The 26,900-nt window shown below is 40.8% G+C and overlaps 2 protein-coding genes across 3 annotated transcripts; both read right to left on the bottom strand.

The window, feature by feature from the left end:
• Positions 1-617: 617 nt before the first annotated feature.
• f8 (coagulation factor VIII, procoagulant component) lies at positions 618-13,019 on the bottom strand. The gene is made up of 27 exons (XM_026358030.1): positions 12,802-13,019; positions 12,457-12,554; positions 12,185-12,307; positions 10,970-11,182; positions 10,269-10,451; positions 10,003-10,106; positions 9,520-9,640; positions 9,141-9,417; positions 8,873-9,038; positions 8,673-8,760; positions 8,143-8,360; positions 7,860-8,004; positions 7,557-7,766; positions 6,383-7,203; positions 6,099-6,241; positions 5,844-6,009; positions 5,497-5,736; positions 5,078-5,306; positions 4,804-4,986; positions 4,323-4,439; positions 4,152-4,223; positions 3,821-3,906; positions 3,525-3,680; positions 2,523-2,667; positions 2,274-2,422; positions 1,334-1,516; positions 618-1,247 (listed from the first exon to the last, which is right to left on the bottom strand). Exons 1-27 carry the CDS (start codon positions 12,975-12,977, stop codon positions 1,092-1,094), a joined length of 4,968 nt encoding a protein of 1,655 aa, XP_026213815.1. The 5' UTR covers positions 12,978-13,019; the 3' UTR covers positions 618-1,091.
• Positions 13,020-13,810: 791 nt separating this feature from the next.
• zgc:152774 (uncharacterized protein LOC553526 homolog) lies at positions 13,811-26,832 on the bottom strand. Of its 2 annotated transcripts, XM_026357394.1 has the most exons (17): positions 26,723-26,832; positions 26,495-26,567; positions 23,644-23,776; positions 23,107-23,327; positions 22,778-22,925; positions 21,632-21,785; positions 20,807-20,935; positions 20,373-20,492; positions 20,150-20,253; positions 19,563-19,691; positions 18,809-18,925; positions 17,493-17,570; positions 16,473-16,512; positions 15,959-16,356; positions 15,321-15,819; positions 14,942-15,105; positions 13,811-14,323 (listed from the first exon to the last, which is right to left on the bottom strand). In XM_026357394.1, exons 1-17 carry the CDS (start codon positions 26,759-26,761, stop codon positions 14,167-14,169), a joined length of 2,703 nt encoding a protein of 900 aa, XP_026213179.1. In that variant the 5' UTR covers positions 26,762-26,832; the 3' UTR covers positions 13,811-14,166. The 2 variants fall into 2 exon arrangements, with proteins under 2 accessions (XP_026213179.1, XP_026213180.1); XM_026357395.1 differs by lacking the exons at positions 26,495-26,567; positions 26,723-26,832 and having other exon boundaries at positions 23,107-23,313; positions 23,644-23,761.
• Between the last annotated feature and the right edge of the window lie 68 nt (positions 26,833-26,900).

Below are 26,900 nucleotides of genomic sequence, written 5' to 3'. Positions count from 1 at the left end.
AGGTGCTTTCTGTTGAGATTACAGCCCGTGTTATTGTTTTCAGAGAGATAAAGTGTGACATGGTGTGCTACTGCCACGTCTCTGCCAACAGTACGACAACCCTCCAAACCAAACATGCTCCCAGCCTGGAAACTTCCTCAGCTGATTAATAAGGTCGATAAAGGTTGGTTAGATCCAAAACATGTTTTTAGGCCTTAAACAGGAGGGCCAAAGTATGCGCACACCTTGTTGATCTTACGGTTTCACCCCTTCATTACTTCTTCCTTGTTTTTCCTCAGTTTAACATGTCTGACTATTTGAACTTTTAACAGAACATTGTTGGAGCTGAAGGAGTCATTGTTTCTGCCATAGAGGTCTGGTGGAGATGGATAAGACAAGATTATGGAACATTTTGGACTAAAGAAATAAAATGTGTTTGGGGAAAAAAGGACAAAGTGGGGCATCAGCAAATGCTTAATTTACATTTGTTATTGTTCAAATATTCACCTGAATTAGATTTTGGGTTCTGAAAGTACAGCACACATAATAGCAAAGAAGTGTTATATTTGGAATAAATGCCATTGAAACTGTGATGAATTGTAATTATAGAATTATATTTATAAACAAAAATAGGACAAAACACATCATATAAAATAATAATAATACAATAATACAAACTTTTCCAGTGATATTCAATGACCACTCAAACTGTATACATCCTTCAGAGTCTAAAATATTTTCAGTAGACAAGCTTACATTCATATGTAAGCTTGTCTGAGGAGCAGCTGGGTGCTGTAAAGGTAAAGCAAATACTGTGTAGCTCAGCTATGTTTAACTTTAAACAATTAAGTATGATATGAAAAAAACAAAATCAGTATTTTTGGACAGCATGTTTTTTTTTAACAGTAAAGAGCATCCAGTGCCACAAAGGTAAAAAAAAAGAAAAGAAACTGTAAACAAAGTTGCAGCTGCAGAAGAAATAGCTTCATACACTTTGGAGGTGCTGTAGAAAAGTTTAACATTTCCCATCACTTGTCAAACTCTACAAGAAAACAATTGTGCACCACACCCACGCTGCTGCTGAATGACTCAAGTTTGTACGTTGGCGTGCCTCAAAGTGTGGACTGAGTGTCACAGCCGAGGACCTCCAGGCGCAGGGCGATGTCGTTGATCCAACCCCGCGGGTGGATACGGAGGTATTGTCCGAACAGTGGAGGATCAAAATTTGTGAAAGCTTCCTCGTCTGGATCTTCATTTCCTGTAAAAATCTGAAAAAGCCAAGAGAAAAGTAGTAAATAAATATTTTATGCAGGACTATTTTTGAAAGCATCATTTATTTTTTTATTTGTGTTACCTTCTCTCTTTGGGAGCTCTCTTCTAACACACTGCTCCATGACTGTCCATCATGACTGATGGTAACTGAGAACTCTGTCACCATCATTTGGGTGAACAGAGATCGTGCTCCTTGGGTTATGACCCCTGTGATGCGTTTGACATTCCCCAAGTCAACCTGCAGCCACTCGTGGGGGTTGTTGTTCTGCAGGGAGTGGAGCATAGAAAAAAAACAAAACGTTCAGGTCCCACAAAAGCAACAAACAAAGCAACTCACAAAACAAAAACTAGACTTGCTAGGCTACAAAATAATGAGTGGGAATATAAAGTCTTGTGTGTAACGCATTAAATGAAATTAAATAAGTACAGGTTCTGGATGAGGTAGCATTAGATAAAATAAAGGAAAAACAGATGTAGATGTAGCCAAAGGGAACACTACTCCACTTCCTCTCCCACATTACTCTGAGATGACTAGGAAACATAAATTAGAAAATATTCCTGGCATGTTTTTTCAGCATGTGGCTCCACATAATTAAAATGCACATATCCATTTGAATTATTTTATCCATCCTTCTAAAAAAAAAAAAAAACAACAGCTTTGTTTTGACTGATAAGGAAAAGTTAGTTTGACCACAGGAAAAGTTGAAACAATGAAAAATGACTCCACCACTTTCCTTAAATAAATTTAAAAGGCTATCTAAGAATCAAATCTCCACATTTTTGATAAACAAGGAAAACTACATCACGGTTGTCCTGTTATATCCTGTATCCTGGAACACAACATGCGGGTTTGTCCTGTTTAAACTGATGATAATGAAAAAACTAGGTGTTGACTGCAGCTGGCGTTCAAGGATAAATAAATATCCTTAAATTAATAAAATGACAGGAGAGGAGGAACAATAGGACAAAACACAGAGAAAAGTGTGTTATATTTGTGAATATATTCATTTGTGTATGTTAACCTTTGACCTCCAAGCGTTGACGCTGCCTTTCTGATGGAGGCGGGCGAGGCTGGGGCTCCAGGTGTGCACAATGGACGAGTAAAACGAGGACGCACTAATGCTGCTATCAGGAATCTTTCTCGTCTGGAGCCCGAGAGGATGTGAGCAACCTGATGACATATACACGCACAGACACACAAAGATTCTCAGCATCTCCGTGAAATAACAATTAAACACTGTGATCATTTATTGTAACGCTGGTCGACTCACTGTTGAGGTCGCAGCCCAGCAGCTCCAGTCGGAGAGCAGGACTTTTCACAAAGTTTAACGGGTGAATCCTGACGTAACGAGCCACGAAGGGCGGAACGAAGAGGTTCTCCTTCACTCTGGAGCTGTCCATGTTGCCATTAAATTTCTAAAACAAAGCCACACAAATTGTTTAGCATGCATGATGCCAGCAGCATTGTAGTCTTTTATCCTTAACTTTGTCTAGTTCATACAGTTCATATTAAAGCTCATCACTGAGTCACTTTTCTTCTGCAGCAACTCGTAATGATGAACCGATGGCTGCCTTTTGTTGAACTTGCAAACGCACAAAAAAAATCAGCTTTCAAAAACAATCTGGAAAATGCCAACGCATGTTTTTCAACTGTAAGTTTCCTTTTGACTTTATGCAAGTTTTGATGCAACGTTTCCCAACACAGGAAAAAATTTCACCAAGCAAGCAAACAGAAGCATTTCTTCCTTTAACGCTTTTATGTTTTTCTCTCTAAATTAGATATTATGTTAGTTTTGTACTTCACATGTAAAGTAAGTCACTTTGGATGAAAACGTCTCACAAATGACTAAATGTAAGTGTAAACGGGAACAGGCAGGCATTTTGATAATGCAAATATTAATAATGTGTCATATTTTACAGTCTCAATTTCACATAGAGTATACATTAGATAGTTAGATAGATAAATAATGTGGAGAGATACATAATTAACCTCAAATGAAAATGTCAGTGTTGCAATAGCATCATGTAGAAAAACAGTATGATATATACACGCAGAAGACAGTACAGAATGCATATCTGCTGTCTAGAGCCTCAGTAAAATTATGTCACATGGCCCGTTCATGTGGTGATACAGGAATTGTATGTTCCATCGCTGGTTCCAGGTCCAGCTTCTGCAATGCTGAGAATTTATTGTAAAGCTATTTCCTGAAGAATCAGCATTTCATTGCCCACACATGGCAACCATGATCCTACCCCAAATACATATTCAATACCATGCTCTGCCTGGTGCTGTTTCCTTTGTAAGTGGTCCAAGTATCCTGGTCCAGACTGTAGGAGACGGTGAAGTATATGATGTAGTTGTCCCTTAGCTTTGATCTGACTCCCTGTGTCTGCACGCCATGCAGCAGCGTGGGCTGCTGGAGGTCAACCTAAGAACACACAATTTAAATTATTGGACTTTTCATTGGTCAGATAATATAGCTACTGATAGATACTGATGTAATTCTGGCCTTTCATTAGGCATTGTGGGGAACACACACTGTAGGAAAAGGCTGTATGTATGTCTAACCTGTATCCATGACATCTTGTTTCTGCCCATCCAGGCATTGATATGACCAGACAGGTCCAGCCTTGCCAGCCTGGGCTCCCAGTTATCTGGAAACACATGTGTAAACACAACTATAATCCAACTCAGTGCAGGCATTTTCCAATATCCAGGACTTTAGATTTCATAAAGCTTCCTAAAATGAAAGTACATCACTGGGGCATTTTCATTTTCATTTTCAGCGCACTGGATATTTGTGGTGAACGCTTGGCCTCTTTGCCATTACTGATAAGTATTAACAGTCTTCATGATGTATTTAACCTGTTAGACAACAAATTTAAAAACACAGTTTTACCTATGTAATCTGATGCTGTGATCTGGGAATCCTCAATCCTTCCTGATTTCATCCCCAAAGGAAAAACACACCCTGTAAGTCAATACAAGAAAATCAACAAATTTCAATAAATATATAATAAGCACAAAAGTCACTAGGATTCATTCACTGACATGTGACATGTGTACTTACGTGGACTGTATACCAGTAGTTTAGCCCTCATGCCAGCAAGCTGATAGTCTCCTATGGTGCACTCCACCAGCCATGTGCCCACCGTGGGGGGTCGCATCTCCACCGTGCCAAACACACCTGGGTGACATAGCAAAACAATACTTACTATCAATATTAAGTAATCTAATAATGCTTTTATAATAATATAAGTAATACAATTAATTTCTCAAAAAACATTATCTGATCTTCATCTATGTCAGGAGTATTAACAAACATGAGGAGCCTAAAATAATATAAAAGTTCTTTATTGAGAACAACCATAAAAACCAATAAAGACATCAGACTTTATTTAATGTTGTTATATTAGGCTCATAATATATGTTAAGACTATTAGACTTAGAAGAAGATCAGAACACATTTTATGACAAATTAATGCAGAAAACCATGAAATTTCAAAAGGTTCACATTCTTTTTCTTAGATATGGGGAACGTGTATATTTACCAGGGTAGAGGTTGTAGACTCCCATACGGTGTTCCTGTTTAGTTTGAATTGTGAAAGGTGAACCGTGGAAGTGTACAGCATGGTACTCGCTGTTCCTTCCCACATTTAGCAGATGCCACCTGACTAGCTGGTGCTGGGTGACCAATAATCCAGGAAGCGTCTCCGCCACATAACCATTTATTGCTATGGGATAAAACATAGCATGACATAAAGACCACTGCAATAAACATTCATGCAGAAACACTATATCAGCACTTAGTCCTCTTATCTGCACCTGCAAACTTATTGCTTTCGTGGTACCAGGGGTCTTCGGTGTTGATCTGACAGGGTGGAGCACAGTGCCGCTGCATATTCTCCTCCAGGTACCAGCTCTTGGTTTCATCAAAAGTGTGGAAGAGCAGGGCAAATTCCTGCATGTTCGACACCCTGTTTTGATAAGTCTGGAGGATACCAGGCTTACAAATCACTAGTGGACCAATGAGACCCGAGTGAAGGTCTTTCTCCTGCACATATAAATAAAGAAATGTGTTCTCATCATCGTTTAAATATAGTTGAGATTTTCAGGCATTATTTGTGAATTGTTTTTGTGATAGACATTTAATGTCCTTTCGTGTTCATTAAAATAAATTTAAAACCCGTACACAGATGGACTGCACTTGTCCATGCTGTATACAGGTGAAGACCTGTACAAACCTTGTCCACAGTAGAATAGTAAGCTCCAGCCTTGCAGTCAAGTTCATCTTTTTTTGGTCCTTGGTTCTTAGCTATCTTCCAGGTATAGGTCCGTGCCTCTCCAGGAGGAACAGGGTCTCCTGGAGCCCCTGGTGGAGCAGAGGAGGCCTGGGTTTGGGTTATACCAGCTGCCTGGCTGCGGTCATAGACTCCCTGAAGGTGAAACGAGTAAGGCCTGGATGCCTTGTTCTTAAAGATCACCTTGAATAAGAGAAATGAAAACAACAGATGAAACAGATGGAATCATTACATTATTACATTTTCTATTTAATTAATAGCACATTACTTTACTATACTGTGTCACTCACAGTAAGTAGATCATTAATCTCGGCTCTGATGAAAGGTCCTAGGATCCCCAGGTGTTCTTCAGTCTCTCCTCTGTTTACAGGACGCTGAAAGTCTTCCCCTGTGTAGGCTCGAAACACCACCTTCTTATATTCAGGCAGGAACTTCCTCAACCCACGGCGCATCTCTCTAGAGGAGGATGAGTCAAAACAGCTGTTTTAACACTATCTTAACTGTCTTAACTATATTAACACCCTGGATAAAAATATGGTTCCTACGTGGGCTTGATGAGCTGATGTGGTTTTCTGATGCCGTAATCCCAGGTGATCTCCTCTGCAGCAATGTAGTAGGTCCGATATCTGGTCTCTCCAGAGCGTGGGTTTATGTTAATTGTGCCAAAATCATCTGATGTGCCGTTCACCTAAAACAGAAATATTTAAATTGATTTTTAAAAAAGGATAACGTGTTCAGACTTATTGTATTTATTATTAAGCATATAGAATTGTACGTGATCTGTATGTACTTCATTAACTTAGGCAAGACACAGGGAGAAAAATGGTACCTCTTGGCTGTAGTCATCATAGTCTAGAGCGAGATCCAGATTTGTTGTGTTGTTAATAGTGTAGTTGTATTCCAGCTCCATTGTGTCTGCTGTAAGTCGCTCAGGCTCAGACTGAATAAGGTTTTGTGATAGGTTTTCATCCATTTCTTCAGAATAAACTGGTTCTACAGTCGAGAACTTCCTGTTCAGCGGTGCCTTGCTACTCAGTGAGATTTCATTGCTCTCTTCTGGTTCCCTCTTTGTCCCATTCTTTTCTCTTGCCATTTCATTACCTTCCTTGGACATTAGCTCTGCTCTAGTGTCAGTCCCGTTTTCCACTTCACTCCCACTTCCAGTTCCTGCATCCTCTGAGACTTCAGAGCTGTTTTGGCCGGTTTCCGCTGCCTGTCTTTTCGTTCTATCACCTGTGTTTCCTCCAGGTTCTGTCCCATTCTGAGCCACAATCCACGTCCCATCTCTCTCTATGTCCTCCAAGATATCCCTTGGTATGTCCTCCTCTGACACTATGTTGGGGTTTCCTCCTCTTAGCGATTTTACTGCCACTTTCCTCAGGCGACACGTTACCTGTTCCCCGGCAGATTGACTGGAAGTATTTACTGAATCAGTGAGTTTCTTGCACACTCGAACCAACACTGTGTGATTTTGTGGTCTACTTCCTCTTGGCTGTAGATCTATCTGATCGATATAGTCAGAAATGTCATCTTCAAACCCATCACGGTCGACTTGTGAGTCGTTTTCATTGTCACAAGGACGCACAGTGTATTGGATGCTCATCCCCCGGCTCTGACGGCTGCCATCGAAGGCACTTATCTCCCACTCACCTGAGAGACAAGTGAAAATTGACATGACTAGAGTGTATTTACTGACATGAAATGCGTCAAAACGCTCACAACTACTGCTTTTTAAGTTAACCCAACCACCAACACTAGGCTATTGTGCTATCATTAGTGTACCTATGCATAGAACAACTCTAAAATAACATATTGCTAGATGGCACTACTAGTGGTCAGAAACTACACAGACCACCTTTAACTTGTCTTAGTATTATTGTACTCAGAGTTACCTAAAATTTGGCTCCAGCCATCAACAATATGTAATCAGCGAGTTTGTCTTTTTTTCAATCACTTTGTTGCCTTAACAGATTAAACGTAAAAACTTGAGTCTTTGAACTTACCTATCAGCTCGGTCTCCATGGGAACGGTCATACCAGTCATGGGGAATAGAGTGAGGACTGATTGGGAAAGGCCTTGGTACTGAAAGGGGTTTCCCGTGAAGTAGACCGATAAGAAGTTGCTCTGGGTGCCCACATTGGCAACATGCCAAAAAATGACATCGGTTTGACACAGGACAAACTGGCGCCCGCTGAACATGATGCCGTTCACACCTGGAGGACAAGGCAAATTAAATTAGTACACCTTAACAACCTTAAACAGGAATTTAAATAAATAAATGCATAGTCATTTTAAACATAACTCACTGTAAATGACATTAGAGTTGTAAAATGCAGGGTCTGTGGTGTTCAAGTTGTGCTGGCTGGACTTCTGCATGTTGTCGTTGAAATACCAGCTCTTGTTCTCATCAAAAACAGCAAATACCAAGCTCCACTCCTTATCTTGTCCCAACTGCACACAGCAATAGATTCAACAAAAAAACCACAAGACATACATTTACATTAGTGCAGAAAACACTGCTGGCGGCGTCTGTGAAATGTGCAAAATAGTCAATTACAAACGTTACTGTACGTATGTGCTTGTTCTTACCAGACGTCCTCTGGTGTCAATGGCAGTATACTTGCAAATGAGCAGGGTGCCCACCAGCCCCGATGCCAAATCCTTCTCTGGTGAGATGGTGCTCTGATACAGCTGGGTCAGACACTCGTGGTCTCCCTCCAAGGGCCCGTCATCTGTTGTTAGCTTCCAAATGTAGCCAAATGTCCCATTGGGGGGAACTCCCATGGAGCGCAAGTCCTGCTCTGCATCTGTTTAATTACATTAGAGATTGGATCAAATTTTATGCAGGGACTTTGGGGCATTGCAGTGGCAGAGAAAGAGATGACGATGGAAACAAGTAGTCACATATTTGTATACTGAAAAACCTTTTACACCACAATTGATGACCAGTTTTGAAGCATTTACTGAACAAGCCTGCATTCCCATGTACTCTTCTTTCCTTGTACATTTTGTGCCTTTAAAAGGCCTTTTAAAGAGAGTGCTTGATTTGTGGTTTTTTAAACTCAAATTTGGAAAACATTTAGATTTGTCAGACGGTTTATGTGCATATTTATACTTACCATTTGTGGTTTTCTTCAGTGGAAGAATCTTGGTAAGGCTGGTGGGGTAGATATTAAAGGGGCGACTGGCAAGGTTCCTGAAAGTGATCTGGAGACAGAATATAAAATAGTGAGCAGTAGAAAGACGCACAGATGCTCCATAAGTTTACATGTATTTTGGATGACAGTCATTGTGTTTCTGTCTTCAACTAGTCACTCACATGGAATTCATCGTAAACTTTTCCTTTCAGAAGTGGACCAACTAGCGACTTGTCAGGATTTTTCCTCTGAGTGAAAGATCCATCTGTGTATTCCACATACACCACCTTTTTATATGTGTAATCCAGGTGATGAGGGGCTGCAGGCAAATATCTGGACTGCAACTCACTGTTGTGGGAAAAGGGTAAAAAATAATACATTCAAAGCAAATGTGATCAGTATCCTATTTCCTGTTCTCCTTTATCCTCTCCTTCCTCCACCTTGTCCTACCTGTCTGTCGGTTTGAGGTGAGGGGCGTAGTCCCAGGTGACCTCTTCAGCAGCTATGTAATGATACCGGGTTTTAAACTGCTGTCCTCTGCTGGATCTCGCTTGAAGTTGTGGCTTCTTGGGATCCACGCTTATGATGTTGAAAACATTCCCTTTGTCTTCATCAGAGTTCTCTTCACTGCTGTCATAATCATTGGGCTTTACTTTACGCAGGTCGGGTCCTGGCAGAGTGACCGGCTCAGGGCATTTCTCCACCGTGAAAAGTGCATTCATACCATCTGGGTAGAGCAGTAATACACAACAACAATCAGAGTCATAACTCAAATGAAACAGAGATAAGACAAGTTTTTATCTAAGTCACAGAGCCTCGTTGTCCTTACCATAGCGGTGAGCGTGTATCTGACAGCTGATAGAGAAGCGGCCTACAGTAGCGGGTCTCATTTCTGCTGTGATAAAGGTCATAGGGGTCACTTCCATGGTGACTTTACGGTGATTCAGCACCTAAAAAAACAAACCCAATGTACTAGATTTTAGTCAGGACAGTTTGAGAAAGAAAAGAAGAAGACAACTAGCAAAAACAAAAAGTTTTTTTGTTGTTTTGATGAGTTCATTTTGAGCCAATTGTCAGACAACAATGAACAACAAAAACACAGAATAGAAATAAGATATTCAATAACAAGTTTGTGCAAAACCAGAAAAAGAAGGCTCAGTTCTTACCTCGCTAAAAAGTTGCTTTTATTTCTTAGTTTGAACGCAGGCAATACTATGCTCTACTATAAAATATAATATACACAATATTTTGTTCATGCACTTTTATTACTATTATACTATTAGCTGTGATATTATTTAAAGGTGTAAACTACCTGCAGAGTGTGATCCTGAAACTTAATGGAGTGGATTTCTGGAGTGGTGCCCATTCCGATCAGATGCCAAAACACATGGTTACGACCTTGACACATAGTCAAACCTACACAGACACACAGAAAGAGATAGAAGGAGAGAGAGAATTAGGCCAAAAGCCACATAGAGGACTGACTATGATACACTGAGCACAGTGTTGGCAACACTTTACATTAAAACATGACTACACACTCCGAAACTCCACAGAACGGCCAGTCTGATTCATTACCTGGTAATGTGGAGTTGATGTATCCATTGATGGTGTGGTACTCCTTCCTGCTGCTGCTTCTCTTGAACTTCTCTCGACTTATTCTCTCTCCCACTTGTCCGTACCAGCTCTTGGTCTCGTCAAACACTGTGAACAGCAGGACAAACGCTGGATTTCTCCTCTGGCCGTTATCTGTGAATGCACCTGGTGGAACACACGTATCATACGTATAAGACAATGTAAGACATAATGAGAAGACTGCAGCAACAAGACTCAACATACTCATTGCACAGTTTAATTTACTCTTCTGTACCCAGCGCTAGTACAAATTTATTGTCCTGTTGAGCACATTCTTTTGGTAAAAATCAGCTCTTCTGGGGTCAGTAATTACCTAATTGGTGTATGACTTCTTCAAACATAGCCATGGACTAAATTCTTACTGGTTCTAAATACATGACTCCAACAACAATTTGTGTCTGTGTTTTTGCTTGCATCTGTTTATGGGTGCATCATATCATGAGACAATTCATCAATTATTAGTTTGGAATAATAAAAAAATGCAAAGACATAATAAACATATGGTGGATTTCTGTAGGTGTGTTTAAAGGTCATGTCAGTGATTTGGCTCAAGTCACTAGTTTCACAGGATGAATAGTGATCGATGATAAAACAGACATTAAAAGATCATAACAAAGCCGCCCTTTTTCCATTTAAACACTGACTTGATTTGCAGATGAGCAGGGCACCAATGAGTCCTGAGTTTATGTCTCGGACTGGGTCAACTTGTGATGAGTAGGAGTAGGTGAGGCAATCGGGGTCATTAATAGTGGGACCATCTTTAGGGTTGATGTCCCACACATACTCATAGTATCCACCAGGAGAGACGGCGTCATCCAGCTTCTCCTGACCTGCCGTGGAGTCATCATAGCCAGCTCCTAGGAAAAAGAAAACACTACATGAAGCACCCTCTGACTCTTCAGACTCTGCAGCACATTCCTGCAGCAGGTGAGTCAAAGCAGGAAAAGCACCGTCACAGCAGCATAAGCAGACAAAAGAAAGTACAGTTTTTAAGAGATACAGTGCCCGGGCCAAAAACCTTTCCCTCACCCTCAACATTACACATTGATGTGATTAGACCGGCTTCATAGTGACTCATTCCTGGACGTGACAGTAGCAGCTTTTCAGATTATGATAAACTCCATTTTAAGAATCAGCTTCGAGGAAGGAAAATATGAGCCGTTTACAGGAACCCACTTCTTTCGATCTGTTCTGCCAGTGCTTTCTGTAAAAGGTATAAACCCTCAAAAGCTCCTTAGATTGCAGACGTTCCATCACTTCCTCTGCCGTTGGCCAGTGTAGTTTATAGGCAACTAAAATGGGATGTAATAACCGTGTTAGATTTCTGTGTGTGTTTTTGCAGAGAACACGTGCTGTTAAAACAGTTTGGCCCAAACGTACTGATCAAAATGTGCAAACACAAGATAATGATAAACCGTTGCCTGGTGCATTTTCTGAGGAATGAGGAGGCAACTGCCTAGGCATTTTGTCTTGATGGTTCCTCTGCCATTTACACTTTGTTTCATGAAAATCTTAATAAAACCATTCATTATTATTACTAAGTAGTTTATTTCTTGCAGTAAATGTATCATTCTTGTGCTTTTCTGTTCTTTGTTAGCTCAAGATAATGTCAGATTTCTCCTTAATCTAAGTAGTCTTGCTGAGTTTTTGCCATTGTCTCATCCTCAGTGTGTAGTAAACGTCACATAAGTCACATTAAAAGCTGACTCAAAAAACTGAGTCAGGTTCTTGTTAATTACGTGAATCAGAGGAGCAGAATGCTGCTGTGTAATGTTCAGTTTGTGCAGCAGTGAACAAAAGAAAGTAAAAAAGTTCATGTTCAAATGATGTCAGCAGCTGCTTTTTATTTAGTTCACTACCTTCAGACTGTTTCCAGTAGGTGATCCCCACAGGGCTGATGCTGTAGGGCTGAGAAGCCAGGTTTTTGAAGTGGACTACCACCCTATCACCAGCCTTGGCAACAATCACCGGACCTTGAATACCTGCCACCAAAAGACACACATTTGTTAAAAAATATGACCCCCCATAACCAAAACAAATATAGAGGCAGATGGTATAAAATGAATAAGAACGTTTTGATTGTAATATGCAGGGACATTAAGATATATACATACAAGATATATCCACCTACCTGTCCATGCTGGTCTTGGTTTGGGAACAGTGTATGTCCCGTCTGTGTACTCCCTGTAAACTGCCTTGATGTATTTTTGAGGAACACTGGATCTCCTCCTAAAAACACAACAAAACCACGAACTAAGTCAAATCTAGTCAAATAATAAGAAAACGTTATTTGATTATTTATTTATTTGATGATTTATTTCTTACATCCTAAAAAAAAAAATCATTATTGCAACATGTTTTAATAGACTTCTGAAAACCAGCAACTTGACGGACATGTAAGCTGAAAGAAAATTATTATTATCATTATTTTAAAAAGTTGGTTGCTTAAAGCAAACTAAAGAAAGAGGTCACTCACCTTTGGTCGGACGCTGGACCAGCATCGCTCAGGTAGATATAGTCCCATCCGATTTCTACAGTTGCTATGAAGTAGTGTCTTACAGCAGCCTGGGGCTGCTGCGCTCCTCCGATGGAGCCGCCGAGCAGCAGCAGCAGCAGCAGCGGCAGCAGGATCAGGGTCAGGGTCGCTGTCATCGCGGAGTGCGCACCGGTAACGTGTCGCGGGTCAAAGACTGCCCCGGCTCTGGTGCTCCTACTGTGGGCTTGGATATTTATAGGCAGAGGGGGCGTGAAAAGATCAGATGAGAACTAGTGCACCGTGGGAAGGGGATTTTTTTTCCTGGACTCATGAGGCTGCTCCTCAGTGCGCTCATCCAAAACATAAATATCATAATAATGATGTCATAGGAAATAATGCATGACAGCTGTAAGGTAACTTCTATTTAATAAACAGTCGCAACGCAGGCGTCCCTTATTTTGTTTAATCATGCACCAAGCATCCCAGAAAGTTATAAGCTGTACTTATAACTTTTGGGTTGCTGCTAGGATGAGAGACCAGTATGTTGTTTTATTTATCAAAAAGGGAAATTGCAGCCAATCCCAACAGAAAAAAAGAAATAATGAAGGGTGAGACATATGTTGTAAGATAATATATATTTATATGTTATATGTAAAAATATAAATAGAATAAATAACCTATATAGATAATAAAATAAAAATATATCTAAGAAATATAAAAAAATAAATAGTAAATGGACGGGTAAATATTTTAACCCATAAGCCCTCTACACCGATAAAGAGTTTGCGGTTATCTATGTGGTTTAGTTTTGACACCGGATGATAGTTCAGTTCACTGACAATTTGAGTATTAGTAAGTATTCAAGTAGATGGAGGATTCCTGAGGGTGCCAGAGCTTGAACACTTTTTAAATGTAGACATGAGAGAGAAGCATGTGCTTCACTGCCACCTTGTGGTAAATAGCAAGTAGGCTATTGTATGACCAGACAGATGAAGAGGAGACATCTGGGAGATGGTTTCAGTATTTTATTGCAAATGTAAAAAGTCTTGTGTACAAAGCATATCTCAGCATATCTATTGACACGCATTTCTATCTATCTATAAGAACATGTTGAACACGCGTGTATGAACTAATATAAATAAAACAGAAGCACAACAAACAATAAGCAACATGTCACACTTATTTAAAAGATAAAATCAAAGAACAATCTGGGGTAAAAATGACTTGCACGTGTTTAGCAAGCGAGTTTCTTAAAAAAGATAAGAACCGGACACTGTGTAACAAAAACAGCAGTAACAGCAAAAAAAATAAAAATCTCAACTGCTTTCAAAAACTCTCAACCGCCGCCGACAGAAATCTGCTGGATCATAGTTTCAGTGAGTTCACCTCTATGATCTGCTGCAGGATGTTGTCTACGTCAGTGGTTTCCAGACTGATGCCGGCCAGGTCCAGCTGGGGCAGTAGAGCCGTGAGAAGAACGACCACGTTGTTTCGGATGTCGTGCAGATTCTCCTGTGGCGATCTGATTGGAGAACAGTGTCATTGTTACGTTTTACATTTATACACATATTAAGTTTCATATTCTGTCACTCAGGTGAAACTCAGGTCTAGGAGGATGACACCTTTTACCCAGGCATCATTAAAAATGAAGAAGAAGAATGTCTAAATATGGTTACATGAGGATGTGACTGAAATGTTGGAGAAGTGAAAGTAGAAAAACAGTAGACAGGTATTAAGAATAGAAGCTGACAGTTGTAGATGATTTGGTTTAGTCTCTCTATTAAATTGGACCATTCATGACTTGATTTGGTTCAATTCTGAGATGATAAAACAATCTCTGCACACAAACGAAATCCTGCCGGCTACAGGAAATGAGTGTAAAATCCATCATTTAACTAAACAGATGTGAGACCAGATGTGATATTTGATCTGAAAGCCAGCAGTTAGTTATGCTAGATCAGCCAAACTTTAAAAAATGAAGTGAACACACCACAGACGCACTGATTTGTTTCACTCCAGTCTTTAAATAAAAGCTATGATTCAGTTCCTTAACTTAAGTGCAAACCAGCATGAGACAAATGCCAAACTATATATAACAAGTGGTGTCTACGTGTCAACTGTCCGTCCAGAATATACACACCTGCTGTCTTCACAGGCCTCGCTGTCACTGAGTCTCATCCTGCTTTGAGTTTCAGTCTTCTCCTTCCTGGTTTTGTTCTGATCAGGCTGCTCGTCTGGTGCACATACAGCTCTCTGACCCTGGACCAGCAGAGCCCGGGTCGAGCTGCTGGATGATGTAGAGCTCTGACGCAGAACAGCGGTAAAAGACATCGGAATTCAGTTTTGATTGGTTTTCTTACAGTGGAGCAATGTGAACATGGACCTTGAAGCCATTTTCTATAACCCCAAATATTTTCTTTCAATTTTTTTACGTAAACTTTAGGCAAGTGGAGTAAAAGCAGCTGGGTTTGAGTGAAAACTGAGATTGAAAATGGTTTTAAAACTATTATTTTACTGACCTCAGCAGCATCTGTCTGGCAGCCCACGTCTCTGCCCTCACTGCACGCTGACAGTTCTTTTAGCTTTTCAGTGCAGCTGTCAGCGGCCGTCATTGTGCCTTGAGTCGTCTTTGTGATTTCTAGATCTAGAAGCCTCCGCAGCCTCTGAACCTCTTTCTCCAGCGCAGCAAGCTTCTGCACTTTAGCCTCCCGGTCGCTCCCTTCGGGAGGTAGCGCTCTGCTCCCTTCTGTTCGACTCAGTGGAGAGACCATCACAGTCTGAGCGGAGGGGAGCGAGTGGGCCCAGGGGAGGCTGGTGGGGGCTTGCTGCGCCGTGTCACCTTGTTTCTCTCCTCGGTTGCTACAATCCTGCCTGGTTTTCTCTGCGGAAAGTGTCTCAGACACATTCGTTTGTTTCTCAGGACTCGTGTCCATGTTTTCGGACTCAGGCTGTCGCTCCTCTCTCAGACATGGCTTCTTTTTCAGAGAGTAAGATAATGATCTTGATTTCCTTTTGTGGCTGTTAAGAAAAAATACTAGTCAGTTTGTTTAAGACCAGGAACTGTGTACTGTAGTAACTGTGACACTTTATGCTTGTTGCATGTTATTTGTACACAATAAAGGAGTTGAAAGAGTTTTTCTAGGCTAATAAATCCCACCTCACTGCGTCTTCGCTCTCCTCTTCTCTCTGCACCGGCTCAATGTTTGTGTCTTTCGTGTCGTCTGTCTCTTCGTCTTCAGATGTTGCATCCTTTGCCGCGTCGTCCACCACCGCCTTGTCTTCAATGACCATGCCTCTTCCAGCGGGCTTCTGTTGCTGTTTGGCCTTTGTGACCTCAGCTGTGACCTTGGTTTGTGTCTGTGCATCACAATTTGTGTTTGCGTTGTGTTCGGCGTTTGTCTCGTCATGTTCAGGTGTGTCCTCCTCCGTGTGGTCTTCATCTCCTGTTCTTATGTGATCGGGTGTGTGTGCGGACTGGAAGGTGGGCTGGCTGGGCTCTGATGAACTACGTGAGAGGATGTGATGTTTAGACACTTGGTCCTTGAATTCACACGCCTGCAACACAAACATTAATAAATATATGTCCAAAAGGTGCTACAGTGTACTGTGGTGCCATTATTACAGATGAGAAAACTGTAAAATGCTTCAGTTAAGGAACACATCTGACATACCTCCAAAGATTTTTCTCGCTTTCTACTTCTGTGATGGTCTCTGCAGAACAATCCAAACAAATGTAGAAGTTCAGATGGCAGATAATTAATATATATATATAGACGTTTAACTTTAATGAAGTATATTTCCCTGTGGCATGGCAGTGTTATTGTTCATCTTTATATATTTCTGGGGATTTTTCAATAAGCAACTGGCTTAGGGGATTATTTAATGCAGCATGAGAGATTATATGAGATATATATGGAAAGTATGAGTAAGTGTGTGTGCAACACAAAATAATCTAGCAGGGCCAATAAAGTACTGATGTGCAGCACTACAGTCTGAAACTATTTTCTTGCAACCTAGCTAACCTTGTCAAATTAATAGTAGCTGATATAAACGTGTAAGCTAATGTGATGTAATGGCTCATGTGTGATACAGAAACGAAAACCAACAACGTGTTGCCTAGTAACAAAAAATGTGGGGGGACTGTACAGAGGTCTGAAACGTTATGGAAATCCCAACGTAGTAGTCTGCGTTAATATTGCTCTTGTGAATGTGCAAGCTCGAACAGGTGCAGCTATGATTGTTGTTTTTAGTGTCCAGGATGTTTTGCATATAACAAAAATTAATAAAAACAAAACAACACAAAAAAACACTGGGCTCATCCTTTGATTTCCAATAATTCACATCCTAACTGTATATTAAATGTTAAACAAACTTTCGTTTTGACTTTATTTGTAACATACTTTTAATACATACTTTTTGTAACATACTATTTCTCATATCAGTGGTTTTTTATAAAAAACGTAGTTTTACACAGTCGAGCAAAACAACACTTTTCTCTAATTGTGAGACAAACGCCTACAGTCACATGGACCACCACCGGAAGAACATGTGTGAAACTGACAGAGGGAAACCACAAAATGACACGTGAACCCCCATTTACACAAAAAGACATGCAGGAAGAGCAACAGTCTGTCCACATACATTTTCATACACGGACGCAATTCGAGAGGACTAAAGAAATTTTAATTTACTGTTTTTTGTGGTTTTTCTGGTAGCTGGGTGTTAACAGCTCCTCGCTCTCTTCTGCTTCCTCTGGTGAAGAGCAGCTTCTGAAAGACAAAGAGGCCCCGTTTAGTAGCTTAGCTTCTGCTAAAGCTCAGTTCTCGCAGCCTTCCTGCTGCAGATATCATATCCACGCACCCAGTCAATGGCCTCTGTTTGTAGTACATGAACATGTATAACTCTGTAAAAGACAGCTTAATCTATGAATGAGGTTTGGCATTTTACAAAGCAATTAGGATGTAAACATGTTAACTTCTGAGGCTTTACATCAGGAAGTAGAGAGCCAACAGAAAATGACATACCTGGGTGAACAGCGGATGTTGTGGGTAGTGGTTGGTATCTTAACCTCTAAACCAAAGCTACAACCATGTGTGACCACTTAAAGTCTTACTCCAGTGATGTTGTAGTGGACTATTGTAAAGTTGAGGGACTCAAATATATAATGTAATATTTCACGAAAATATAGGAAATATATTAATTAAATAAAGTTTGATGCATGCAAGCTCTCCAATGCTCATAATGTACAGTAAATCCATTTAGAGATGTACCTGATGACATGAAGTGATGGAGTGGCCCTTTGTTGAGACACTTTATTCTGTGCTGATAGGAGCTCGTTTATGCATCCGGAGAAACATTTACAAAACCAAGAATTGTAGATTATAGCATGAAAGGACATCAGATTCTTGGCAACAGCTAGTCTGGACTATCTGGCAGCCAGCGTTTTTCTACTGTGAGGGGAATAACCTCATGAGGGTGACGACATTTCCAGGGATATGCAGATGGGCTCCAGATGGCCTGCAGACTACACTTTAATTGGCCTATAAACTGAGGAAACGGCCTCAAAGCTACTGTAGATAGTGTGGTGCTGTCAACACCAGATGGAACTGGCAATACTAAGTCATTTGACCGCTGAACATCCAGTAAACTATGAAAGAACTGCAGCTGAAATGATGAGAAGGGTTTGACACTACTGGTGACCAACAGCTTGCAGAGATTATGATTTCAGCCATGTGTATCACAGTCATAGGCCTACTCTTCTAAGTTCCATTCACTGTGAATTACAATCAGAGAATATTATTATCTTATTATTAGCTGTATTAGCTCATACAGCATATGTTTGCTGGGGCCAAATGGGCGAATTCCTACATATACATTCCTAAAATTATAGTACCAAATAGAAGAAATGTGAAACAACATTTTCACAGTGATTTTGCCTGGAAAAATCCTTTGGCAGCAGCACCAAACAGTTGTTATTGAAGTAAATAGTGCAGGAGAAAAGACACACCTGTATTGTGGATTGGGGTTCTCGCTGCAGTTCCAACTTTCAGGGACTACACTGTAAAGATCTGCAGGAACGCTCCGCCACTTCAGGCACTCTTCACACTGTACCCACATGGGACTTCTGCAAATACACATACATTTATAAGAACTATAAATAAACACGTGTTCAAAAGTTGAAGATGAAGATATCATCTGTGGAACCCTAATATATTTCTGGTTTAACAGACCATATAAATAGTGTAAAGCACAACTAGTTATATGCTTTTTTAATTCCTGTCTGAGCTTGTTGAACAGCTCCAGGTGCAGAACTTCCATCCTATGATTTCAAACTTTGGCAAAAAATACAGCTACAGCTACAAATACAGCTCTAACTTCTTGTCACTTTCACTTCAGTCCACAAGTTCAAACATGAAAGATGACAGACCTGAAACTCAGCAGAGCTGAATCAACTTGTACTACTTGAATTATTTCCAGTCTCCTTGTGGTTTTAGAAAAACCAAAATCAAGTACAAAAATGCTTTTGACACAGTGTAGTGTACAAAACAACAAAAACTATGAAAAAGAAGAAGAAGAAGAAGAAGAAGAAGAAGAAGAAGAGTACATTGATTTTAAAGTGTTTTACATGTGACCTACAGACGTACAGAACACAAGCAGAAACTATGTTCACGTGAAGCCTGGGTAAAAAGAAGAGTGTGAAGTCTGCATTTAAAAACAGAAATGGACACAGCACTATGGTATAAAAAAGAGTTCACACTGACTCATCTGCGTCATGCTTATCTTCGCTTTCATCTCTGTCTAGAGCCTGAAACTCCCGCTCTCTGGCCTTCTTCTCTGACACCTCCTTCCAGTAGTCGTTAAGTTTGAGGCCCAAAGCACCGAGGGTGAGTCTTGGGAGAGCACAAGAAGACAAGACTTCATATGAAACCAGCAGGCGAAATGAGAGAACATAGGCATATATTTTCTGAAACGCTCTCTTGATCGAAAAAGGTTGTACAGTACAGCAGCCGCTATTATTTCAGCTGTGAATAGCTTCTGCAAAACATGCGGAAAACAGAAGCACATCCAGAAACAACTGCATGAGTCACAGCTGCTATATTCGCCTTTGTATTTTCTGCCTTTCTCTGCTGTATCTCTAGAGGAATCTAAGCCGTTAACCAGAGGTGTAAAAAGTACACAAAGTCATTACTCAAGTAAAAGTGCAAGTACTTGCCCAGAAAAATACTCAACTACAACTAGAAATACTAAAGCACAACGTCTTAATGTTACTTATAAAAAACCAAAGTAAAAGTACTCCTCTAAGAAAACAGTGTTCGATGCTGGTGCCAAAACACTGTGAGCTTTGTACCTGTATTCTTTGGTGTACTCAAAGTCTTGCTTGTTGTGAGCAGGTTTGAGAAAGTTGCACTCGATAATCCCGATAACCCCGACTCCTCCTCTTTGACCTGATGCCTGTGGGAAGTTGGGGAATGATTTAAGCAGATGTAAAAACATCTTTAAATGCTATTAATGGAGGAGAGCACTGTGTTTGTCTAGCTTGATGATAAAAAGCACATGGTTTTTCCCCCTACCTTCAGCTGACAGCCCACTTTCTCATAGGCCTTGATAAGACGGTTCTTGTGGTACATCATGATGCCATAGTGGTCTTTGTTTTTTGGGTTCAACCCAAAGGTCACCTTCACCTTCTCTTTCTGACAGACTCCAGTCAAGGTTAACAGCAAAGGGCACAATGGCAATGTAGATATTAGAAATACAGAAACTAAAGATATCAGTGCTGACAGGTCATCATGACTCGCCTCTCAAAACCAAATCAGTTCAATCATTCTCCACTGACAGTTCTTGAAAAGAGATTACATAGATATGAAAGTGAATCAGACCCTGAGTATAGCTCTCATTCTCCTTTTCGTTCTCCCTCATCTGTTCCCAGCCTGGTTTCTGATGATTTGGTTTGCTACCATCACACCGATACACAAGGAACCACACACACAGATAGTGAAAGGGATACACTGAAGTGGGGTTTGTACACATCGTGCTCAATGTGCGCCAGCCTCCTTGACACCAGCTTGGCGAGAATCTTCTTCCCCCTCAGTATGACCTGTGTCCTCGGCTTCAAATACAAAATGCTTAGGTAGGCCTGAGACGAACAGAGAGAAGGGAATTTGGCATTTTACTCACATTTTTCTACGTCTACCTGAAGGTACATCATTTTTACACCTTGTTAGCTAGAAACTAGTTCTTTTTAGAAATTTTGGATTGTGGCTTTAAAGTGAAACTGGGGCAGTGTTACTGTAAAACCACGGGCGTCCTGAGCAGTGAAGGTTACCATAGGTGTGTGTGTGTGTGTGTGTGTGTGTGTGTGTGTGTGTGTGTGTGTGTGTGTGTGTGTGTGTGTGTGTGTGTAAAGGTATGTAGGGAATTACCCAAACCCAAACCTCACCCTGAATTCTACTACAAACTACCAACCCTAATCTCATAGATCTGCTGAGAAAGCTTGTGTGATAGAATCAAAGCACCAGAAAAGTAACTAATGGACTTTCAAAATGCAAACAGTGTGTATTGAAGTGCTGTCCTCGCACTGCTGTGCTATACTTCACTTTCCACAAACACACATTTGATCGTCACCATACATGTCCCTTCACTACTTCACAACATGAAGAGGGCACTGTTTGTCAGTAGAACAACATATCAGAGTTTTGGCAGTTGTGGGTGGAACATCCAAGAACGTCATACACCCATTAGCGAAGAAACACTAATTACCGCCTCGTTATGTGTAAATTATAATTTATAAGACAGTTATTAACAATCAGGTGACACTGTTTTCTTGACTCACCCTGAGACTGTAGTGCATGTCTGGGATGTTCTGCTCGGCTCTCAGTGACCCACTGTTCCTCATTCCCTTCTTCAGCTCCTCAATCTGAATCTCGGGCAAACGAAAATCAGTGTCATCGGTCTCAAAGTCAATTTCCGCCTTGCCATCTTTGGCCCTTTGACAAAAAAGGCAAAAGAATAAGTTGTTACATCACTTAACAATGACACTGTGTATATCACTGCAGTTTTTTTTTCCATTTTAAAGTCACTGAAATGGGTTTTGATCTTTAATGGGTCCCTATTCAAATTAATACCTCAGACTTCTGGCTAATATTGATTAATCAGCACTTGAATCTGATCTTTTTTATGTTCCCAGTGGAACAAAGGAAAGTCTGAGAAACCCCTTCACATGAACACACGTTTTAGAAGCTCAGAGTAGTGAACTCTACTTCAGAACGCCACAGGAACAGGGACATCAACTCTTTAGATTGAACATGTTTCTCTGCTGGGGAGTTGTATTTTCAAATTGTGTTGTTGTTATAATGTATAATGTTGTCTGCATTTGAGTAAAGTCATGCTTAAACAAATGTCTTATGTGTGTGTTATTTGCCTATTTGCCTGTCTGTTGCTGCGTTTGCATACCATTAGCCTCCCGTGCTTTACATTAATTGTCAACATACCTACTCACAAACTGAAACCAAGGATTTTTTTGCGAGCTGAAACTACAGGAACTGTCTCCCAGTTTGGGAAAAGATGCTGTGCTGAAGATTGAAAACACTGAGAAATAGCAGGTCTGGGGCTCTATGGAGGTAACACAATATGCTTCCAGCACATCTACTGAAATAGTTTGTTGCGTTGTAATTTTGTATCTTGCTTGTTAAGTTGCGTTGGATAAGAATGTCTGCAAAATGACTAAATCTAAAGCTCACTAATAGTGACACTTTATAAAGGTCATAAAAATTACAACTTGTGACATATATGCATTAACTAGGGAGTTTTTAAATGTGCAAGGCATTTAAATGATTTACCTTTACAGAGCCAGGCGTGCTCTCTCCCCTTGCTGAACTGTTAGTCACTTGGTTATATTTATTGTCCAGATATAAAAGTGATATAAAATATTTTACTCATATAACTCCAGAAGAAGCGAATTAAAATGTATGATTCTGACCTGCGGATGTTCCAGATTAATATCTTGGTGCCTTTTTTGGAGGGAATGGAGTTAAAGTGTGCATGTATCTGCTCCTGGGAGGAGATGATGGAGTGTTGGAGGATGGCTGCCAGGCTGGCCTCTGAGTCCTCCGTCACCACCAGTGACTGTAGCACTGAGTTAAGGTCAAGACATAAAGGAGCTTGCAGCATGAAAAACATATTCTCTGCCATACGGTGCATTTTACCCTTAATTAATATTAATTTCTGGTGCTTATGGCCTTCAACTCACTAATAATCAATAAGTGTTCTTAGTTTTCACACCATCTCCGAACCTTTTCTGAAGGATATTGGTTTGTTGGTTGAAGGGGACGATAGGGACGATGACGGCCTGGGCCTTGATCTTTTCCAGATAGGTCTGAGACAGCATGCCCACAGTCTGGCACCCGCCGTTTTTGGTGAAGATGAGTGCGTCGCGACCCAGACGCATGGAGCCAGACTTGAAACCATTCCCATAAACGCCGATGGCCTGTTGACTGGCCTTACCTGAGCCCTTTTCTGTAAAACCAAAACTGAGCAAATGGGTGAAGGGGAGAGTGAGGAAATAAGGATATGCCAGTCTTCTTAAGGAAATAATAATTATTTTCATTCTAGAAAATAATTCTCTTTTTGAGTTGTTTGGAGGATTATAAAAAATGGTGTCAAATACACTTATATATCTCTAGTAAGTGATTAATAAACCAGTTGTGCCATCTGTAGAAATACAGGCCATAGAAAACTGTCAACACACCAGTCAACTGTATGTGCAAGAACACGCTGGTGCAACATGTACAGTTTTTATGTTTGTCATGAACATGTCCACTTCATTTGAATTTGTTTGCGTCTCACCTGAGCATCTTGTGGAGTTTGCTGGGAGTCATGCCACTGCCATTATCAGTGAAAGTTAAGCAGGGGTTACCGTTTTCCTCAACCACACCGATCCAGATCTGTTTAGCGGATACGCCGGGATCTGAAGCATTGTCTAAATGATGAGAGACAGAAATGACAGGAAAGGAGAAGTGATCAAAAAGGTTGCGGGGTTCAGGCAAGGAAGACTTTCTTTTACACGTACACTGATCGTTTCTGCTGAACGGTCAGGCGTATAGACATGAATTTAATCCACATTTTGAAAACTGGGATGAGGTTTGTACTAGGAAGATTCACATAATAATTTATTGTTATTTGCTCTTTTTTCTCTTTTGCAACAGTTTTTTTTATCTGGCCCATCATTTGTTTGGAGTAATGCTGTGTAACTGTTATGTCTCCCATCTTAGTTAATGTTTAAAGATTAGGCTACATTCCAGTGAATCAGGCCATCCTCTAGTTAGTCTGACTGAGATTAACAGACTGCTCTGAATGAGGAACTGTCTACAATTAAAACTTACATTTTTTCCATGTACTTCATTACTACTAATTATATTCATTCATTACATATCAATATCAGTACATCAATATCTCCTTGTATAATAATGTACATCTGTTTTTACAGGAAATAACTAAAAGAAACAAAGACATGCAAACAAAAATGATACACATGAATTTTAAGTCATTAACTACCTTATGCAATATGCAGTAATGGAGTTGTCACATTTATTACTTGGAATTTTTTCAGAAGCTGTTTACATGAAATTTGCATCCTTCATGAGCACCTACGCCGACTGGAGGTAGGTGTGGGCCCCACGTTCACCCCCAGCCAATATGAAGAAAACCTAATGAATAATGCAAATTCTCTTCCGCCTAATCTGTACCTGGAGTAATGTCTGCAGATGGAGATGTAAGATATGGTGATCTATGAAGCGGAAGTCTGATCCTGAATGCGAAGGGAAAAAACCAGCTGTTGTGCTCATTTTGGACGTCAACAGGATGTTTCATAATGGTAGGATTGTGTCTACGGTTCCCAGCAATGTAAGAGGCATCTTTCAAACATAGCTGGAGGTAGGTAGCTTAGAAATCTGAGCACCAGAAGGACACAGTGTTTATGGCTGCATTTGTTTTAAAACTGTAGCTAGTGTTTAAAAACACTTTTTCAATGTCCTGCTTTGCTCGTTACCCGCCTTCAGTTCAAACTCTCACTCTCAGGTGTTATGTTTGCAATCAGCACAGCTCTGGTCAGAGGTGGGTTTATGCTGATGCCTTCTAGCAAATGAAGCGATTTGACCTTTGAGTGTGACGTAACAGTGCACTGCTGCTGACACGGTGCGTGCACGATGTTATTATTATCATTGAATTTACCAGGAAGAATAAAAATAAGGGCCAGCATGTTTAAAACACGGTCTCTGTTCTGTGTAAGTGATGTCATGACAGTGGGACAGTGAACCAGCAAGCCCAAAACTGGGAGTCTGAAACAGAAGTAGCCTACATAACTGGGATTCAGTGTCATCCACCGTCCTAATAGCTTTTCCTCCAAATGGTCACAGAAGTACTGGATCCAATCCCAGCAGCCATTTGGAAACAGGAGGGGTTCACCCTGGACTGGTTGCTGCACAGAATTCAGCAGTGTCTTATTATTTGTGAAAATATCTTCATCGCAAACAGGCTGCTCTTTCCTTCAGGAACGATCAAACAAATTAAAACAAATATATATTAAAGTACCTAGTGATCCAAATACACTATAGTAGAAAACACTGCTAATTAGAAGAGAATATTAGTGCAGGAGTGTGCAGCGCTGTACAGGAACAAATGATAAGAAACGTGATAAACACCACAGCTACAGCTGAACAGCAGTGAGTGTTGGTTCATATACCGTGCAATATGGTTTATACAGTGACTCTACTGCTATTTTTATGTTTTATAGGTCACATCACCTCTACTTTTAGTTTTCTTTTCCAGTCTGTACTAAACCAGTGTTGTTACACTTTTCCTGCTGTTTAGGTTACTTCCCTTGAGTCACATCAATAAAACTGATCTTATCTCATGTCTTCACATCTCAACACACACATTAGAGATTAGATTTGCTGCTCCAGCTAATCACTAGTCACTATTCTGAGCTTCACAGGTAGCACCTTTATAAACTTTTTGTCAGGTGTAAAGCTCCTAACTCTGCACTGTGACGCCTTAAATGTGCATCTGCATTCACACAGCACACTCCCCTTGGTGATTCCTCCTAAAACTGTGCAGCCAACAGACGGTCAGCACGTCTCGACCAATAAGAGAGCACACAGTGGAGAAATAGCGATGTTGACAGCAAGATGGAGACGACTGACATCACGTGAGTTGACAGATCATCGAGTGATTCATGCGGCACAGAGTTCAAACCTTATGTCCCTTTAATGTGCCCAACAGTGGTGGTTCAATGCACTGCTTAGAAGTTTGCAGTTTGAATAAAACAGATATTATGGGCCATTGCAATGAGATGGAAAACAACAACAACAACATAAAGACCAATAAATCTCACTTATCATTCCTGAACTGACCCCTCGAGTCTTTCACATACACTCATGCCGTCCACAGGCACTTGTGCTGCGCGCACAGCAGTAATAACATAGTTAGGATTGAGAAAGAGGAAGTCCATTCGGTCCACTTCACTACCAACACAAACGTCTGTATAAAAAAACAAAAAACACACAGCTCCTTTTGTGTGTGCGACAGCGGAAGAGTGCGTGAAATGAAACCGTGAAAAGCTGCAACGAGAAGAGCGCACGACGGCTGCAGGTGCACGGCACCAAGCAGAAGCGTGAGTGGAGCACAAACTGCAGCCTACCTATGAGTTCTGCCACCGCGCTGAAGGGCCAGGTATGACTTGTAGAGTTGCTGTTCAGGAAGGAAGGACTCATCTGCAAGAGAAATACAAACAAGTGAGTTTCCATTTGCGCGCAACTGTCGTTCTTCTGCTCCCCCCCGCAGCAGCAGCAGCAGCAGCAGTCGTCTAGCAGCTTCTCAGTTATTAAACTTTGTCCATGCTGATGCCAAACAAACTCGAAATACGTACGGAACTCAGACGAATCCCATGCTCGCTTAACCTCGCCATGTTTTTGCGACTGTTTGGTGCGTGTGTTCCGTGCGCGCACAAACGTAGCCAGACGCGGGCAGTGGGCGTAGCGTCAGGGCTGCGCACTCAGAGGAAGTCAGCTAAAAGCAAGTCAGAGACAGACGGAGACACAGTTCAG

The sequence above is a fragment of the Anabas testudineus genome, chromosome 10 (assembly GCF_900324465.2).
Source record: "Anabas testudineus chromosome 10, fAnaTes1.2, whole genome shotgun sequence".
NCBI lineage: Eukaryota > Metazoa > Chordata > Actinopteri > Anabantiformes > Anabantidae > Anabas > Anabas testudineus.
This window is presented reverse-complemented; position numbering and strand designations above follow the sequence as displayed.

Coding starts and splice junctions, on each gene's coding strand:
- f8 (XM_026358030.1), bottom strand. CDS start 12,977: ATGACAGCGACCCTGACCCTGATCCTGCTGCCGCTGCTGCTGCTGCTG. Junction 6,010..6,098: donor CATCAGCTCATCAAGCCCAC/GTAGGAACCATA, acceptor ATCCTCCTCTAG/AGAGATGCGCCGTGGGTTGA. Junction 4,224..4,322: donor ACTACTGGTATACAGTCCAC/GTAAGTACACAT, acceptor ATTGACTTACAG/GGTGTGTTTTTCCTTTGGGG.
- zgc:152774 (XM_026357394.1), bottom strand. CDS start 26,761: ATGGCGAGGTTAAGCGAGCATGGGATTCGTCTGAGTTCC. Junction 23,777..26,494: donor CGCGGTGGCAGAACTCATAG/GTAGGCTGCAGT, acceptor CTCATCATTTAG/ACAATGCTTCAGATCCCGGC. Junction 18,926..19,562: donor GATAAGCATGACGCAGATGA/GTCAGTGTGAAC, acceptor GTGTATTTGCAG/AAGTCCCATGTGGGTACAGT.